At 45.3% G+C, this 17,740-nt stretch overlaps 1 protein-coding gene across 2 annotated transcripts in view; it reads right to left on the bottom strand.

Annotated features, from left to right (window-relative positions):
* Window positions 1-236: 236 nt before the first annotated feature.
* Window positions 237-17,740, bottom strand: part of SLC36A1 (solute carrier family 36 member 1) — a 48,069-nt gene continuing 30,565 nt past the window's right edge. For both annotated transcript variants that reach the window (XM_015141261.3, XM_001110184.5), the window contains exons 9-11: window positions 15,621-15,787; window positions 12,906-13,075; window positions 237-4,605 (exon numbers count right to left, since the gene is read on the bottom strand). In XM_015141261.3, the coding sequence (XP_014996747.1) occupies window positions 4,334-4,605; window positions 12,906-13,075; window positions 15,621-15,787 (609 nt within the window). In that variant the 3' untranslated portion in view covers window positions 237-4,333. The remainder of the gene's footprint in view (window positions 4,606-12,905; window positions 13,076-15,620; window positions 15,788-17,740) is intronic.

Below are 17,740 nucleotides of genomic sequence, written 5' to 3'. Positions count from 1 at the left end.
TCTTCAAGAGAAGCGGAAGGAGGTTTAGGGAGGGGAGGATTGTCTAACAGAAAAAAACAAAAAAACATTCCTGGTCCCTTTCTTCTTGGGCAACTCTTAATTCCATGGAAGGGTCTACTGCTTGTGCCACTCTCATATGAACTCTGTGGCATAAACCAGAAACATCTAACCCAGTATCTAGTCAAGGGATCTGAGTGATATAAAAAGGAAAAAAAAAAGACACAGACAGCAACCTCTCAAAAATAAAAAATAAAATTCATTTATTGAAAAGAAAAAGCTTAACATATGATCCATGTGCAAACCCCCAAACAGGATCTATGAACTCTGGCATGATCCACATCCACGCAGGCACATAACATACACAGTACTGTCTAGTTAGCAACACCTACGGATTGGTTGATTTTCTTCACACACCATTGTTTTACAATAGAGTTACCAATTTTATTACCCACTGAAAGAACATAGCTTCCCGAGAATCACTTTGATTTAAACCAAATAACACAGTGAATGACAAGCACCCTGTACCTATATCTCCTACCTTCCTTACTCTGATAACCTCCTATCAGCACCATTTATGTCCTCTGGCCAGGGAATGACTCAGTGGCACAAAGGAAAGAGAAGAAATGTTACAGGCTGATATTGTTGGGGCAAATAGCCTTGCAACCAGTCGGATTTACTGTCTAAAAGTATTAACCGTAATTTCAAAGACAAACCACACCCCTTCCTTTTCCCCTAATGGCCTCAGAGATCTGTAATGTACTTTGGAAAATTAACTTCTAAGGCAGACTGGAAGCCAGCCTCAAGTCCTGCCACTTGGACTCTGTGTCTTCTCTTTGAGGAAGCAGCATTGAGGAAGCAGCATTGTGGACCCAATGGGGGCAGATGCTGAAGCTTGCCTTAACATCTCAGCAGCTACAAAATAAAATCCACTGATACAGAAACCCTTGCTGTGAGCAGTGAGGACAGAGAGCTGTAAACAGACATAAATTGAGATTTTTGCACTTCTGAAAAATATGAGGTGAACATTCGTGCTAAACAGAGATAATGTTCTAGGAAGGGAGAAATCTAAGAAGAGAAAAGTAAGATGAGAGATGAGAGAGAAGAAACATGATTTTTCGAATGCATTTGTTTAGGATCAACACTTTAAGACTACTGATAAAACTATAAATTTCCTGGGGATAGACAGTGAGCAGTGAGCATCAGCCAATGAATCCAGCTGCAGAGGAGAGATGGAAGAGGGCGGCTGAAGTGAAATGACACACATTCACACGTATCTCGCCAGGGCTTGTGCAGATGAAGGGATCTTAGCAGCTGGACAGCAGCACAACATAAATAATGCCACTCGTGAATGGTGACAACTGCTAGGCAGAGTGAACAGAAGATGCCAGCTCACACTCTTCCCAGCAAGTGTCTGCATTTAGCAGGAGGTGCACTGCCCACTGAGAGCTGGAAGCCTGCTCCCAACAGCAGCATTTGGAGGAGAGAACCACCAAGGGGCTCTGAGAAAGCTACCTCTGGCTTGGGGCAATTGGGGTGACAGGAGCAGGGTCACAAAGCTCAAGAGTATCTGGCTGGGAAAGCCCACGGCTCCCCTTTGCTCCAGCAGATGCAGCCTCACACTCCTGAAAGCCTTTGCTCTGTTGCTCTGTGATCGTATTTCTACTTATCGTGGGAGGACACCAGGGAGGGTTCTCTGTTTCAAGAAGCCCTTTGGGCTGCATAAGAGATTCTGGGCTGGCTGAGGGCTGCTTGCATAAGAGGAGGAAGGGCTTCCTCCCACTACTACTGACTGGCTGATCCTTTGCTTGATGCCTAACAGCTGTGCACCTGCACAGCCAGGAAGGCCCTCCAGCTGGAGCGCCCTTCCTGGGTCTTCTGGAAGAGCCACGCAATCAGTCTGTCAGTGTAGCAGGAACACAAGCCAGAGATCAAACAGGCAATGCCAAATTGGCTTCCAGAAATCCTAAAGCTACAGCCAACTCTCCTACATACCGTGTTCTCACAGCCAGGCAGCAATAGCCTGCATCTCGCTAAGAGCTGGGGGACCCCCAGGATTCTCCCATCCAGTCCTCAGGTGCCAACATCACAGTCCCAATCTCAGAACTCGGCTGGGCAGGATGGCCTCTAGCAGCTCTGAGTAAACAGAAACGTCCACCAAGGAGGACATGGGCAGGACACAGGTCTGGCCCTCCAGGTGGCCTCTACCTTCTCACTGAGACCACTCTTAGCACCGCTGGGGAAGACAGCTAAGATAGTGGTTGGGCTGCCAGAGCCCGAACTTGGAACCAGGAGATGACAGTTTCCGAGCCCACTTTGGTAACTTCTAAACCTGAGACTTCAGAAGACAGGGCCTCTGCTACTCCCAGCTAGATTCGTGGTCACATAGCACCTGTTAAGAGTCCACCATAGAACAGAAAGGGTGGTGAAAAGCATCCTTCTCCTAAGGAAGAACAAGTCAACAATGACGGCATGTTCCTAAGTTAACAAATTATTAGGTAGGTGGGGAGTCACTACAATGAGAGTCCACTTTTCCCATCCCTTCACCTGGAAGTCAGCTCTCCTGGCTTTGGAACAGAAGAGACAGAAAAAACTGGGGCCATGTGGCTGGGTCACAGCCCTTATGAGCTTTGGGTGAAACACAGAAGCAAAACCCCTGATACATTTTTGCTGCTCTCCTTCAACCAACTTTCAGAGTGAACTGTATCCGCAGTGAAGCAAGAGCCTGGTGACGGAACAGAGGAGACAAGGGGTCTGGTCTGTTACTTACACAGGAACACACACACACACACTGTGCACACACACACACAGCTAAAGAGGGGAAATTCATCAATGGCCTTCTGAAATACTTTGTACACCAAGAGGAAAGAAGAGGCAGTCCACAGCAAGGCAATGTATCTTCCTCTGCCTTCTCTGAAGTTTGCTCCCAAATCTGAAGGCTGACCTTGAGGAGGGCCAACCTCAAGGCTGTTTGCGAAACCCAGGGAGGCATTCTGGGGGAAAGACAGGGCTCATAATTAGTGTTCAGTGGTTCCTTTCAAAGTCTAGGCCACAGAGGCAGTGTGGGGCCGGGCACTGGTTCTGCCCTATTCCCCACTGATTGTAAACAACCAAGCACCGCGCGTAGTGTCAGACCAGCTGCTGTAAAGTCTATGAACTTAATGTCAAACTCTCTGTGCACACTGACCTCAGCTACTCATCCGTGGCAATAGAGCGGGTGTCGTCCCAGCACGATGGCAACTAAGCATTGCTGATCCTTTCACCTGGCATGGGCTGAGGCTGAAACATGGGCCTGCATGCACACAGCCCCATTTTATACGCCTCTCGCTCAGCCACCCTTCCCTCAGCCCAGTGCACCCACACATTTCTGCAGTCCTTCAATGTCTTTTCAGTATGAAACCAGGCTGGTCAACAGGAGGCAAAATCTGCGCCTCCTCACCGAGGTACATTTTTAGATGATCCTGATTAAAACCTTTGCGTCCTCAGCCAAGAGTGCCGAGGACCCCAGCAGACATCTCCTGGAGCGAGCTTCTTTTCAGCAGGAGAAGTTGAGTCAAAGTTTACTGAAGAAGAAGTAATTCGTAATAGCCCCAGATCTAGAGACAGTCTAAAAACAAAAATCTGATTTTAAATAAAAGATAAATATTTTCCGTTTAGACAACACTTCCTATGTTTTAAGAGCTAAAGCAACTAAGAATACAGTACTGTGACCCATCCTAAGGAATCCGCGGAAGAGACGCATTGCCTTAAGGGGCACAGCAAGCCAGAGAGTCAAGATTAAAAACTCCACTTTGGGGGGCCTGTTTCAAATGACCAGGTAGGTCCAGCCAGCCCCTGGAGACTCGAGTAGGAAGAATACTGAGATACAACATTTGGCAGAGAGATGAGAAAGAGGCCCAGCTTTACAAAGAGGGGGAGTTCCCAGTTATTTAATCTACGCCTAGACCAGAAAAGGTGAAAACATGAGGTGGGGGACACTAAAATTGTTAAATAAAGTGAACTGTGCAGTAAGAATGAATTGGGCGAGGCGCACCAGCAGCGGGGGAGGAAGGGAGGAAGGAGGAGGCATGATGACGGGGAGCTGGAAAGGTCTGGGTGTAAATAGGTACAAGTGAGCGATGGCGGCCCTGTCACTAGTGGCACTTCTGCATGTCTGCCACCCCACTTTTCCCCTGCCCTCAGGTTACCTGGCCCGGGGTATCCAGGAGCCAGGCAGAGGAGTTCCCACAGCAACCCTGATTTTCCTCAGAGCCTGGACCATACCTGAGGCTCTGGGGACAGGTAACGGGGGACACACGAGGCAGGGGTAGGCAGCTGCAGAGACGAACCCAGATCCCTATATGAAGGCACGGGTGGAATTGATGAAGATGGGAGCATTGCTTGGCTGGATCAGCTCATAGAGGGCCTCATAGGTCCCCACCACAAAGCCCACGAAGCCCAGGACGCTGATCAGGGCGTCCTTGAAGATGGTGAGGGGGCTCATGCCCTCTGAGTAGAAGGTGGTGACCTCCAGGAGCGGTGGGATGATGAGGGCCAGGGCGCTGCTGCTCACGGAGCCCACCAGGGAGATGACCAGGTCCAGGCGGGGGATGAGGATGGCCAAGATGCCTGCAGAAAGAGAGGACATGCCTGTTTAAGATGCCCAGAGCTGGGAGAGGTCTGTCTCCCTGCTGTTGAGCAAATTCAGCATCTGTCCGTCTTCTAGGATTGAGAGCTCTAAGAAAACGCAGACATTATCCAGTTCAATCTCTGTGAAACAGATGCCCAGAAACGTGGAATAACTGGCGTCCCCCTGCAAGGTCAGCAGAACTGGGACTGGAACCTGGATCTTCTGGCTCCAGTTCCTGGGCTTTCAGCTTTTCCTGCTACAGCGCATGACTTCCATCTTTCTGCACAAAAGGAACCAAATTACGTTTCAGGGCAATCTGGTTTCTACCAAAGGAGGGAGGGTAGGGGGCAGAAAAGGAGGTGGACATTTCTGAGCAGCTGCTCATTTTCTTACCACTCAGGGAGACTCCAACACAAACATTTCTACTTGACTGACAAGAAACCAAATAGGAAAAGAAACCCCTCTTTCTGGAAAGACACCGTGATAAAACCGCATTTCACAGAGCATTTTCATACAGGTGAAAAAAAGCAGTTCTATGTGCAGGCTGACCCCTGGCAAAGCCCCACACAATGACCGTATCTCTGTGTCAGGACACCCACTGCCTCTCACATCTGAAACTCAGTCACGGGTGAGCGAGGAAGGAGGAACTGACGGAGACCAATGGTGCACTGCCGCAGGAGGTGCCATCAGCTTCCGTGCCATACCAGCCATTGCCAACACTGCCAGACAGTGCTGTAAGCAGGAGGCTTCACCGAATACAAGTATCCTAGTGCCCACTGACCCCATGCTTCCCATCTCACCGCTCTTTCCACCAGGCAGGCAAAGGCCAGTGTTTCACAGGTTTATTGAGGGTTGTGGGCCCTGGAACTAGGTTCTTGTGTTCAGATCTTGGCTCTGCTGCTAATTAGCTGAATGACACTGGGGAAGGTATGGTACCTTTCTATTCCCCAGTTTTCTTGTTGGCAAAATGGGGCTATTAACTGCTCCTATATCATAGAGATGTCATGATGGTCAAATGAGGTTATGCAGGTGCCTCACAAAAGGCCTGGTGTATAGTAGGGAGGTCTTACATGTTAATGTTATCGTCATTAGTATTCATCTTTTTGGCCATGAAAAGTGCATCCTGCTACAGCATGACTTCCTGTTAGTTACTAACCTGTCAGTAACCAAACGGAGTTTCACAGATTGTCTCTCCCACTGCTGGGCTACAGCTGGATGCTCCCAGCCTTGATACAGACATCCAGAGCTTATCTACTACCTCACTGATTCCTACGAGAGGTTACCTTTTGTATGAGAGGTTTGCTTCTAAGTTCATTTTGTAAGGCAAAAATGTAGTCAAGTCACTCTAAGAAGGCATCACCCTGGTGAGATTGCCAGGACGTTTGAGTCCAAGGCAGCCAATGTCTACATCGATCACTGCTTCCTTGGATGAGCACCAGAAGAAAGGATTGGATTGCATTTCAAGACCAGATTTTGTAAGAAACACTTTAAACTGAAATGCCTGAAGTTGATTTTTGAGGAGCCACAAAAACAAACAAAATACAATAGCACTCCCTGCAGTAAGATGAGAGGCATGTGGGAACCAGGACTTACCAGGTAATATGGTTTGGATATTTGTCCCCTCCAAATTTCATGTTGAAATATGATCCCCAATGTCAGAGGTGGGGCCTGGTGGGAAGAGTCGTGGGGGCAAATCCCTCCTGAATGACTTGGTGCCCTCCCCAAGACAGCTGTTGTTTAAAACAGCCTGGTATCTCCCTTATCCTTGCTCCCTATCTTGCCATGTGAGACCTGCTCCCGCTTTGCCTTCTGCCATGATTAGAAGCTTCCTGAGGCCCTCACCAGAAGCAGATGCTGGCATCGCACTTCCTGTACAGCCTGCAGAGCCATGAGCCAAAATAAACCTCTTTTCTGTATAAATTACCCAGTCTCAGGTGCTTCTTTATAACAATGCAAATGGACTCACACACCAGGGAAAGAGTGGATTCATGCCTCCTGCCTCACACCTACCCTGGAGCTGTGCTGTCCAACACAGTAGCCACTAGCCACGGATGGCTATTTACATTGAAATGAATTAAAATGAAATGAATCCTGTTCTTCATTCACACTAGCCACATTTCAAAGTCTCAACTACCACTGGTGCCTAGTGGCTGCTGCAATGGACAGCACACACACAGGACATTTCCATCACTGCAGAATGTCTAGTGGTACCCAGCAGACAGCACTGCTAAGCACTCACTAGTGAAGGTGAATCTGCCTCTGTTTCACAGGTATGTAACTCCACAAAATTACTACAGTCCTATGGAAAGAGAGGCCCAGAGGGTGTAAACGACAGGAAGCAACAGAGCTGGGACCAGGATCCAGGACCTCAAGCCCCTGGGCCATAACCTCACAGACCTGACGGGCAAGGAAATGCAGAGGGAGGGGAGACAGGGAGTCTGGCGGATCAGTGGCAGGATCCTGTCTGTGAGGAAATGGGAGGCAGATACCCAGGCTAGCTTTCCCAGGGACGCACCACGGGGCGTGGTGGAGAATCCAGCACACGATCAGCCCTGACCTCTTTCTGCTTTGTCAAGTGGAATTGGACAAGGGATTCAAAGCCTGACAGCAAAGGGGCACAAGGATATTGAGTCTCAGATCCACCTCTGCCACAGTGTTATATACTCTGGAGCAGGTCTTCATCTTTCCTTCTTCTATTAATCAACCATAACGGCAATTCTCATTAACATCTTCACTGATCTCAAGGCTTTGAGAAGTGTGCAAAAAGTTTAGGCTTTTAATTTCCCTGCAACTCAAAAATAGTATGTTTTCAGCCCTTCGCTGCTTCGAAATAGAGTTGGTGACATCTCCCAAACCTTGAGGGTTGAATATGGAGAAAATTAGAGGTAAAATTGTAGGCTGATGACAAAACAGCATTCTCATCACAGGTCATCTAACGCTCAACAAAAGAGCTGGTCTACTGTGGTACCGACACCAAGACACTTGCTCTCTGTGGGGTCTGGGTCTCCCTGCCTAATGTCACCCTCGCAGTGATGGCGCCAGGTGTTACTGTGGGGTGGAAACTGCATGGAGGAAACAGTTGGGAGAACTGAGCCCCAGGGAGAGGGTGGTATAGGAATGGGTGTAGGCTCTGGATTTGGAATGCCCAGGCTCCAACCTCAGCTCTACCACTCAGTGGCTAGTTACCTAAACTCTTTGAGACTCATTTCCCCAACTACTAAACAGGATGGTCAAATGATATCACTCATGTAAAGAAATCAGAGCTCTAAAAACCAGTAATAAATACTTCAATATTATCACTAGTCCCTGCTCCATAACAAGCTGAGTGGCACAGGGCAAATCAGCTTACTATTCTGAGCCTCAGTTCATTCATTTACCTGTGAAATGTGGTAACTGGGTGATGTCTGAAGTCTCGCCCAACTCTGAAATTCTAAGGACTACACATTCCAGTGTTAGTCACTTAGGACTGTGTTCTGGGATATGTTCCTCACCTCACTGACACCTGGGAAGCACCACATCCTGCCTGAAGGTGGCGCAGCGAAGTGATGGGGCTCCTTTCCCGGAACACATGGCTTGCCCAAAAGGGAGCTTCTAAGCCACTTGGTTTCGTATGAATAAAGGAAGTGTGAGTTTTTCTTCAGTCCCAGCCACACGAGCATCTCCACAAATGCTGAAGTCTGCTCAAGAGACAGGAGGCCTTTATTATCAGAGAAAATGAGTCCCTGGCAGGAGACAAATCAGAGCCTCTCCCAGCCCTGAGAGTCTGTCATCTCCCCACCCTCTCCCATACTGACCTAGCAGGACATATGGGCACTTCATGACAGTTAAGTGGAGTCAGAGAGATGCTCCACTCTGTTGCAAGAGTTAAGTGGAAACAGATACAGAAGCTTGGGATCAGAATTTTTCCTCTGATTGGATAAAGATCTTCTGCTTCGTCATGATATTTTATAAGTAATCTAAAAACTTGTTCTTGTTTTCACCACTATATAAGATAAATATGCCTAATAAAAATATCCTGAGTAGAGATTTTAAGAACATTTCTCTCCTCTTAAAGCCAGGATCACAGGGCTGCAAAGGGAAGTCCCTCTTCCTGTCCTAGCTGAACCACATACCACCACTGAACCCTACACAAAGCGTGACACCGCAGAGGACAAGAGCGAGCCTCCCACTAACATGAAGTGGGAAGAAGAGAAGGATGTCCAAACCAAATCAGTATCAGCAGCTCCCAGGGTTCAACAGCACGGGTATCTGTTTTGCCACCATGGAAAATGACTTTAACTCCAGAAGCAGCAATTGACTACTCGGACATGTGGGGCAAATAAAACCCCTTCTGGCACTAAATGTGTTCTGTGAGTTAAAGTGCCTACGAAGAGAAACTCAACAAGGTAGAGATCTCAGGAAGCAGCCAGCCAGGAATACCCCTCTCCCAACTCTCCCCTAATCCCTGCACCTCCCCACACGAAAAGACCCCAGCCCAGACAAAGAGGAAGACATCTGTATAACAAACTCAGTTATACACTTCTCGGCAGCAGCTCAGCTGTGGCATGTACCAAAGCGGGGACAGAGGCCAACCTCAGCTCAGCCACACGATTAGTCAAGAGGGCTCCAACAGTATTACAAAACGTCTTCCCTTCGGGTGAAGAGACACGAAGAATATGATCTTTTAAACTGCTGAAGCAACATAAGGCCAACAGTCATGTTCACAGAAGGAACTGGATTCTGGAGCCTGTGGTTTTGAACCAGCATCAGAAAGAGCTGACTTATGCACAAGACAAGAGCAAAGCACTGAAAAGAACAAACACACACTTAGGAAATACGCTGGCCATTTACAGCTCTTGTGCTGGGAGCTCTTGCTGCTATTTTATTACGATCAAAGTTCTTAAAACCTACCATGTTACTTTTAAATGTCTATAAATATGCCTTTAAAATTCACAATAATCTTGGACAGAATACAAAATTTGACTTAGTGGGGGTATAAATTTAAAAAATATGAAAGCAAGGGAAACAACCTCCATGTCTAACATTAAAGGAGTACCTTAGTTAATATGATCCACCAATACAGTGAAATACCATGAGGTCATGAAAATATTACTGAAAGATATGAATATTCGTGATATAAAATTAAACAAAATGTGGAAGACAAAGTTATGTGTAAACTACAATGGCAACTATTTTTACAATGAACGCATGAGGATTAAGACACAGAAGATACAATGCAAAAAATACATTACTTTGTTAAATTGGTGGAATATTGGAATTTCTTCTTTTATTCCCAAATGTTTTTACATTGACTTTCTTTTTTTAGAGTAATATTTGTGTAGAAACTTAAAATCAAGCGCCAAGCATCTATACAGAATCACAGAATTTTGGAGTTCAGAGAAACCTTGAAGATCAGACACCTGTCCTGTCTTACAGCTGAGGACCCTGAGGCCTTGTGAGGGTTCCTGGAGGGGGCCAGGGTTACACAGCTAATGAATGATACTGCTCTTCTTCACTGTAGCTGCAAGACTAAAAAGTGTGAAAGGCCCAAAGGTACTAAGAAGCTACTCTGTTTGGACCCTGAAGCTTCATCCTCTAAAAATCTGACTGCCTGGAATGTTTTGCAGCTCTGCATTCCAGTCTGAACAGGCTTCTTGAATGATGCGATTTTATGTAATTATATCTTCAGAAATAGGTTTCTGAAATTTTCATAGCAAACTGAAGTAAAATGTGTCACATGGCAAATGCCACAGAGAATCAGTATGAATCACTGAAGGATGGATGGGTTATTGCTCCAAAGAAATCTAAAAAACCATTGATCCTACAACTCCAGACTCAACCAGGTGGGGCCAGCCTCTTCCACACAAGGTCTGGACATAAGGTGACCTGCTAAGTCTGCATTTCCAAAAATATGGGCTGGAAGTAGATACTGTCCAATATGAAATCATAACGAAATGAGCATTATTCTATGAAATACTTGTTTTCCCTCCCCCTCTTCTCCAACAGTTTGAAATTAAGCATCACAAAGTCTGTATCAGCCATAGTAATCTTTGGAGGATGGGAGAGAGTGGGGAGAAAGTTGAATTCCAAGAAGGCAAAAAAAAATGAAACTACACCAAATTCCTCCTGTTCCCCTTGGAGGGTGAAGAGGAGAAGGAAAAGTTGTGGAAAAGATAGGAAAACACCAGAAATAGCAAAAAAAAAAAAAAAAAAAGAAGCTGCTGTTAAAATGTATGAGTATAAATGAAAAACATCAATTAAAGATCTAAAATCACATACTAATCAATGGTGCTGAAAGATCTGAAAGAACAGAAAAGCAAGAACAAAATGAACTTGCATGAATACATTTAAGTTGCTGCTACCACGAAAGGCCTCTACTGAGTCCCACAATTACTTCAAAGTCTCCAAGGAAGGTGAGAGAGGCGAGTGCTCTCAGAGATAAAGGGGGCTGCCTTTTTGAACAGGATGACATGCAATGCTAAGTCACAGCAGATCATAGAAGGGAAAAACAACGGCACACACTAGAAGACCAAAAGCAGCCGTGTCTTCTGAGCACTGTGCTGTTGAAGGGAGACGAGACTCACAGACAGGGCCAGGAAAAGTGAAGCAAAATCCAAGAGGCATCTAAGGATAACATGAGGTCTGTGAATCAGAGACTACTGTCTCCTGTGGGGTGCTGCAGAAATAAACCTGGCAGGAAGTGTGGCATATGCTACAGGGAGGCTGAGTCAGGCTGCAGGGGAAAACTGGGCAGAGAGAGGAGCCAGGCTCCTGTCACTGCCCCAGCTCAATAGGCAGGGAGGAGAAGCTGTTTAGTCAGGAAGGCACGTTTTACCTAGAGAGACCTACTTTTTCTGGAGGGAACACTTTGGAGAAAAGCAAATTATTTGAACTAACCACATGCTTTCTTCCAGTGCCCTTTAGATTTAAGAATTGGGCCCTGAGAGTTTACATGATAAATACGGTACATGTGAAAGGTGTCTCCTCAGCACTTAGAGCTACTCCATCCACGGCGGAAATATACACCTTAGAATCAAAGCATGGAGAGTTACTGGCACAAGACAGGATTAAAATCTGGAATCCAAACATCCCATCTTAGCAGTACACATTAAGGCAATCTACTAGAAAAGCAGGATACATCATGTTCCTTCTTTTTCAGTCACTGTGGGAAGAGCGGCCGGCTTTCAACAGCCCTGGGCCCTGGATTAGCAGCTGTGTGGGCTGTTTCTATAGGCTGGTCTAGGAGAGGGCCTGAAAGAATGACTAAGAGCAAATGCTAGACAACATTCCCATCTTTCATCCTTAAAACAGTCAACCCTAATTAGAATTTTAAAAATCATATGGATCTATTTTTATTCCAAAGACAGAGGCTCAGACTGAATAATTTAAGAAAATTCTCGGGGAAGTCTCAATATAATAAGCAAAGAGGTTCTTGTTAAAAAAAAAAAACAAAAAACAAAACAAAACAAAACAAAAAACAAATAGAGCCAAAAAGAGGAATCTGTGCTTTAAGCATTTCAATTTGGAAAACAATTGCAAATCTCTTAGAAACTTAAATTCACTATTATAGACCAATTTGCTCCGGGGTTCTCTAGTCTACCAACTCACAAAAGCTACAAAAAAAAATTTTTTTTACTTTTATTTTCTAAATGTCACCAGTTTTCAACCACAGCAAACAGAAGGCTAGCCTGTCTTTTAACTTATACTCCTTGGAACAGGGCTGAGAGAAGAAGAAGAAAACACAAGTGATCAATCAAATACCTAGGTTAATCACTAGAAATTTTCTGAAACATATTTAGTAAGACCGACATTTAAAAATGTGTAGAATACTATCCTACAGGCTCTAAAGGAAATCTAAGGAGTAACTTGTCACACTGGAAAAACAACAATTCGAAAAAACAAATAAGTACCCTTCATCAAAGTAACTTATACTCATTACAGATACGGGTTAAATGGCTTTCAGACCCTTACCTTATTTAATATGGGATAGTAGTTGTATGTCTTTACTCTGAATGATAACCATCTCCACAGCATTTCATACCCTATCTATAAATAAAAACCAACTCCACAGCATTTCATACCCTACCTATAAATAAACCACTGTCCTCATTCCCATGTTCTTTAGAGTACATAAGTAATTAATTCACTTCCCCATCTGGAGGTGCCTCAACTCTGAAAGCGAGGCCATGGGCCAGGTTCTCTGCTCACAAACACAGGCAGTATATGTCAAAAGACACATACTGTCTTTTCTCACGCAAGCCCTGGAGACTGGGTGCCCTTTAGGGAAAAACAAGCAAGGCAATTATCATCTTCTACTCACATGTCAGGCAGACCAGCACTGTGCGCACAAACAGGTCCACCACTAACTCACAGTGCTCGGGTGCTCGGGACACAAAGAAGGGGATGATGATCTCAGCCGGGACGTAGAACTGGAGCGCGTAGGTGAAAAAGATCCCGATGGAGTACAGCAGCTTAACTGACTGGTACAACCTGCCGAGACAGACAGGAGACGTGCCAAGCCTGCTCAGCACACTTACACATCATCAGCAAGAGTGCAAAATGGTCCCATTGCGATTTATTGACACTTATCAAGGCTACAAACCCACACGACCTTCGGACCCAGCAATTTCATGTCTAAAAATTTAGCTCACAGATATCCTCGCACATGTACACAAAAGCTTATGTTCACAATCTCTCACTGCAGCACCATTTAAGAAGGAAAGACTGAAAACAATTTAAATGTTAACCAGTGGGAACTGCTTAGACAAATCGTGGTGACCCCATATAGCTTTTAACAAAGTATGAGGCAGAACTCCAGGTGTGATATGAAACTATGCCCATGATATATCACTCTATCATGTGATACAGTATATCACTATCATGGGGACACTTTTATATCACTTTTTTTAAGTGAAGAAAGCATGAAGCAATACAGTATCTATAGAGTGCTACAATTTGTCTTAAAAAAGAAAAAAGAGGAGAAAAAAAATACCCTCGCCCCACATGACAATCTTACATACATTAAGCACCTCAAAAAAAAAAGAAAGAAACTGGGAATATGGTTGCCTCTGAAATGGGAAATTGTAAAACTGGGAATTAGAGTGGAGGGCGAGGGGGTGGAAACTAAATGCTCTCTGTGTACCTTTTGAAAATCTGAATCTTTGCCATGGGTATATGGGTGTATGTGCCTTCAAAAATAAAAACAAAAATGCAATTAAAATGTCACAAGCCTATTTATATCTGTCCCATCCGAGTCAAGTGTCCCTAGAATTAGATGAAGACACTGCAGGACCAAGAGGCCGGAGCAGAATTCCGTCTTTCCATACCACTATGGCTCTCTTCCTACTACTGATTCAGGTGTAGCTTCCAAAAAAGACGTGACTCACCACGGGATATCCCTATTTTATCACTCCAGTGCCTTGACTGCAGAGTAGGAAAAAAGTCTGTGATCAGCTTACAGATCTGACTTGGTCATTAAAAGGAAAGGTCTCCATCCCTAAGCAAAGCTCCACTTTAAACCAGACCCTCATGTGTTAGGCAGCAAGAAACATTTGTCCTCCCTTGTGGGAAATCTCTTTAAATGTGCTAATACAGACTGTGTATATGTGCATTGAGTTTCTCTGTGGCTGAACTTAAAATCTAGAGGATGTTCTTATGCTATAAGCAGGAGAACAACCTTGTAAAGACTGAGTTTGGTAAAAGGTCATATTTGCTCCATGAATAGATATTGAAAACTCTTTGGAACAATCTGGTGGCTCTATCATTAAACTCAAAGCAGCCCGAAAGCCTCTGGAGAGCTATGAAGTCTGGACTCAGGAGAGTGACACCTGCAGGGATAGCCAAATAAATTACACCCAAATAGAGGCAGAAAAGTGACAGCAGCTGGGTTTGGGGTGTTAGGAAAGAAGACAGATGCTCCTCTACGGCTTCAGATCACGTGGGCTGCTTCTGTTGCTCCCGATCCATTTATCTTCCAGGGAAAGGTGACACAGTTACACCAAGCTACTACCTGCCTCTTCCTTCTTGGAAGGGCAGAAACGTTTGGAAATTTGAAAGTAGGCACCAGATGGATATGCCAATTACCCTGATCTGATAATTACACATTGTATATATGTATCCAAATGTCACACATACTGCATACAGATATATAATTAGTATGCCTCACGAGTTAAAATCAACTGAAAAAGAATTTTAAAAAATAAACAGCGAATCCAGGTCTATAGCCATACCATTCTGAATGTGCTCAATCTCATCTGATCTTGGAAGCTAAGCAGGGTCAAGCCTGGTTCGTACTTGAATGGGAAAGCCCCTGGAAACACTGAGTGCTGCTGACTTAAAAAATACCATACAATAAAACAAAACAAAACAAAATAAAAAGCACACCCAGGCAGATCAGCCAGCCTAGACTGAAAGGTGATTCTGATCCGCAGGGCACTCAACAAGCTTCTCAGTGTCTGCTAACAGCTGCTCTCCACCATGAGATGATTAATCTTCAAAACAGGATGGTTGCTCAGCACATGCCCTGGGACATCATCTACCTTTTCAGGAAGCATTTCAATATGGCTCACTATTTCCCTATAATACACTCACCAATGCAAGAGAGGTACGAAAGGACTCCCAACAATCCCTGGCCCACAGCGAGATGCTCCCACCTGCATATCAAGCCTGTGACTACCAAGGGAGAGGCACAACTGATGCTGGGAACCAAATGCAGGTTTGCCCTCCCATCTCCCTGTCCATTTGGAATGGTTTACAGTGAATGGACTAGATACTCGGTCCTTTTGAGCTTAGGAATTCCAAGGAGAAATGGCTTATCCACCGGCTGATCAGCACCACTGGCTTCAGCAGAAGGCTCTACATGAATAACGCAAACAGAATGCAGTCCAGGGCAGCCAGTGAGGGCTGGCAGTGGCAGGAGATGGTGGGTTAGAGTGAAGTGGGCTGGTTTAAGAGATAAGAGGAAAAATCCACACTCTGATCCATTAGTTTTTAAAAATATCCAGTGCTCCTAGGTTTCCATCCTCCCCTGACGTACCAGCAGTTGGGCAGGTTGAGGGTTATGCTGCCTTGGATATTAGCTCCAAATTGCAGGTACCCTAGACATCCCAGACTGATGTAGAGGATGGTGACAATGACCATGCCCAGGTATAGGATGAGTGGGAACTTCCGAGGATCCTTCATTTTGTTTTCCAGGGGTAGAACCTATGAGAGAGGAGTGAGAGAGGAGAGAAAGTGCAGAAAAAAGCAAAGTTAATGGCCAAGAAAAAAAAAATCCTCAGAAAAAAAGTAACTCTTTTATCTCCAGAATTCTCCAGAAGCACATCTCCTCTTTAAAGTTATTTCATCAGACGTTATGCTCTTGGGACTAGAAGGGACTCCGCAGCCCACTGCCTAGCCAGGAAGTCCTAAAAATAAGGGTGGGCAGGACACGAGCCCAGGACTCCTGGCTCAGGACAGTGCTCTGTTCTCCTGCTGCAGGATCCCTGCAGGCTGGGAATGTCCCTTGCCCTGTGAGTGAGGCCACATGGCGATCAGAAGGCCTTCCCACATCATGCCCACCTGGCATCTAACCTGAGATCACAGCTTCCTGCTACCTGTCTAAAGAATGCAAAATATAGGTCAGGGAAAACTGCCACTCTAGCTCAACAGGGGCAAGCACGAGCAGCGACAAGTTAAACCTCCAAGTGAGAGAAGCTGCGGTGCGAAAGACAGCATGACTTCATAGAGGATCTCGAGACACGGGTACTTAACAACGCCCAGTTTCCAGACTCCTATTACAAACCACTGACCTTTGCTGCCTCCTTCGTCATAACAGAGGACATTCTTTAACTTTGGTAAAGGCAAAGGAAAGGCCCCTATGAAAATGAGTTTATTTAGGAATTGGGAAAATGGTGTGACTGTGAGGATCTTCACGGTCTGCCATCAACTGGATCTGGCATGGCTAATACGGAAGAGCAACACTGGGCAAGGTCTAGCTGTGCCACAAACTTTGATCTTGTTATTACACTTATTTTCCTGTAGCGCCTGTGGCCATGAGGCACAATGGGTTTGTGCTGCACACACCAACACGATTCTGCTGCAGGCCTGGTGTTCCCAGGGGCCCCCAGTGTCCCCTACCATGTGCTCCAGCTTCAGTTAATCCACATCCATTAGAAACAGCTTCTAAATGTATCTGTCAGTTTTCTTCATACCAAGAATACAAAGAGCCAGAGGGCAGGGAGCCCATCTCCTCCATGTCCTATCTGGCCTGTGACAGCTGCATGAACACAGAGCACACGATGAATACACAGTGTGCAGCCTGGCACTTTACCCTGAGGCAATGAACAAGCTCTAGATCCAAAACCAAGAGTCAATCTAGCAGTGTTCTCTCTCTATTGTAAAAAAGTAGAAATACAAAGAAATCTTGAAGACAAATAATGTTTGCAGAATAACTTTGTGTACAAGTGGTGATGAAACCAAGCAAACAATTTCTGCACTGTGCTGTTAGGGAAAGCTACTAAAAATTTAGCATGAAGTCCCTTAGGATGCCCAGGAACCCAAGGTCTCTGGGCATCTTTCCACACTTTCTCAGCCTCCTTTTTCCAGTCCTGAGTTCTTGGGATCTCTTTCTCACTGCTGAAATATGGGCCTGCTCAGGCTTCTGCCCCGGCAGCAAGAAACCATTTGTGTTTCTGAATTAAAGTGAGATCCTCTTCATGGGCAATGAAAAGCCCCAAGAGAAAGCACAGGGCAAGGTATAAAACCTCAAGGAGATCAGCGATTTACATGTAATCACTCCCAAAGCCTCCCCCATGAGGTCAGAGCCTCAACGTGTTCCATCAACACCACTTGGGTGATTTCTCACGATTCTGACAAAAAATGTGTACAGCTTCTAGGTTTTCTTAAAAGCAAATAAGGTGTCTGGGAAATCAAAAAAGAGAAAGAAGTGCCGTGCCAGGAAGAGGCTCTTCCCATTTGTGGAGCCCTTGGCCAGGAATAACTTTCTTCAGAGAAGAGTTTTGTACCATTATAATGAAAAATACAAATAAAATTCAAATTAGGTAAAATTGAGGGGTAGATTCCTCTTTAGGAAAAGCATTCGGTGAAATCACAGCATGCTGAGCCAGGAGTGAAGGCTGCTTTTTTGCAGGCAGAAAATACACCAAACCAATGTTG

The sequence above is a fragment of the Macaca mulatta genome, chromosome 6 (genome assembly GCF_049350105.2).
Source record: "Macaca mulatta isolate MMU2019108-1 chromosome 6, T2T-MMU8v2.0, whole genome shotgun sequence".
NCBI lineage: Eukaryota > Metazoa > Chordata > Mammalia > Primates > Cercopithecidae > Macaca > Macaca mulatta.
Note: the sequence above shows the minus strand (reverse complement) of the source record. Positions and strands in the feature narration are given on the sequence as shown.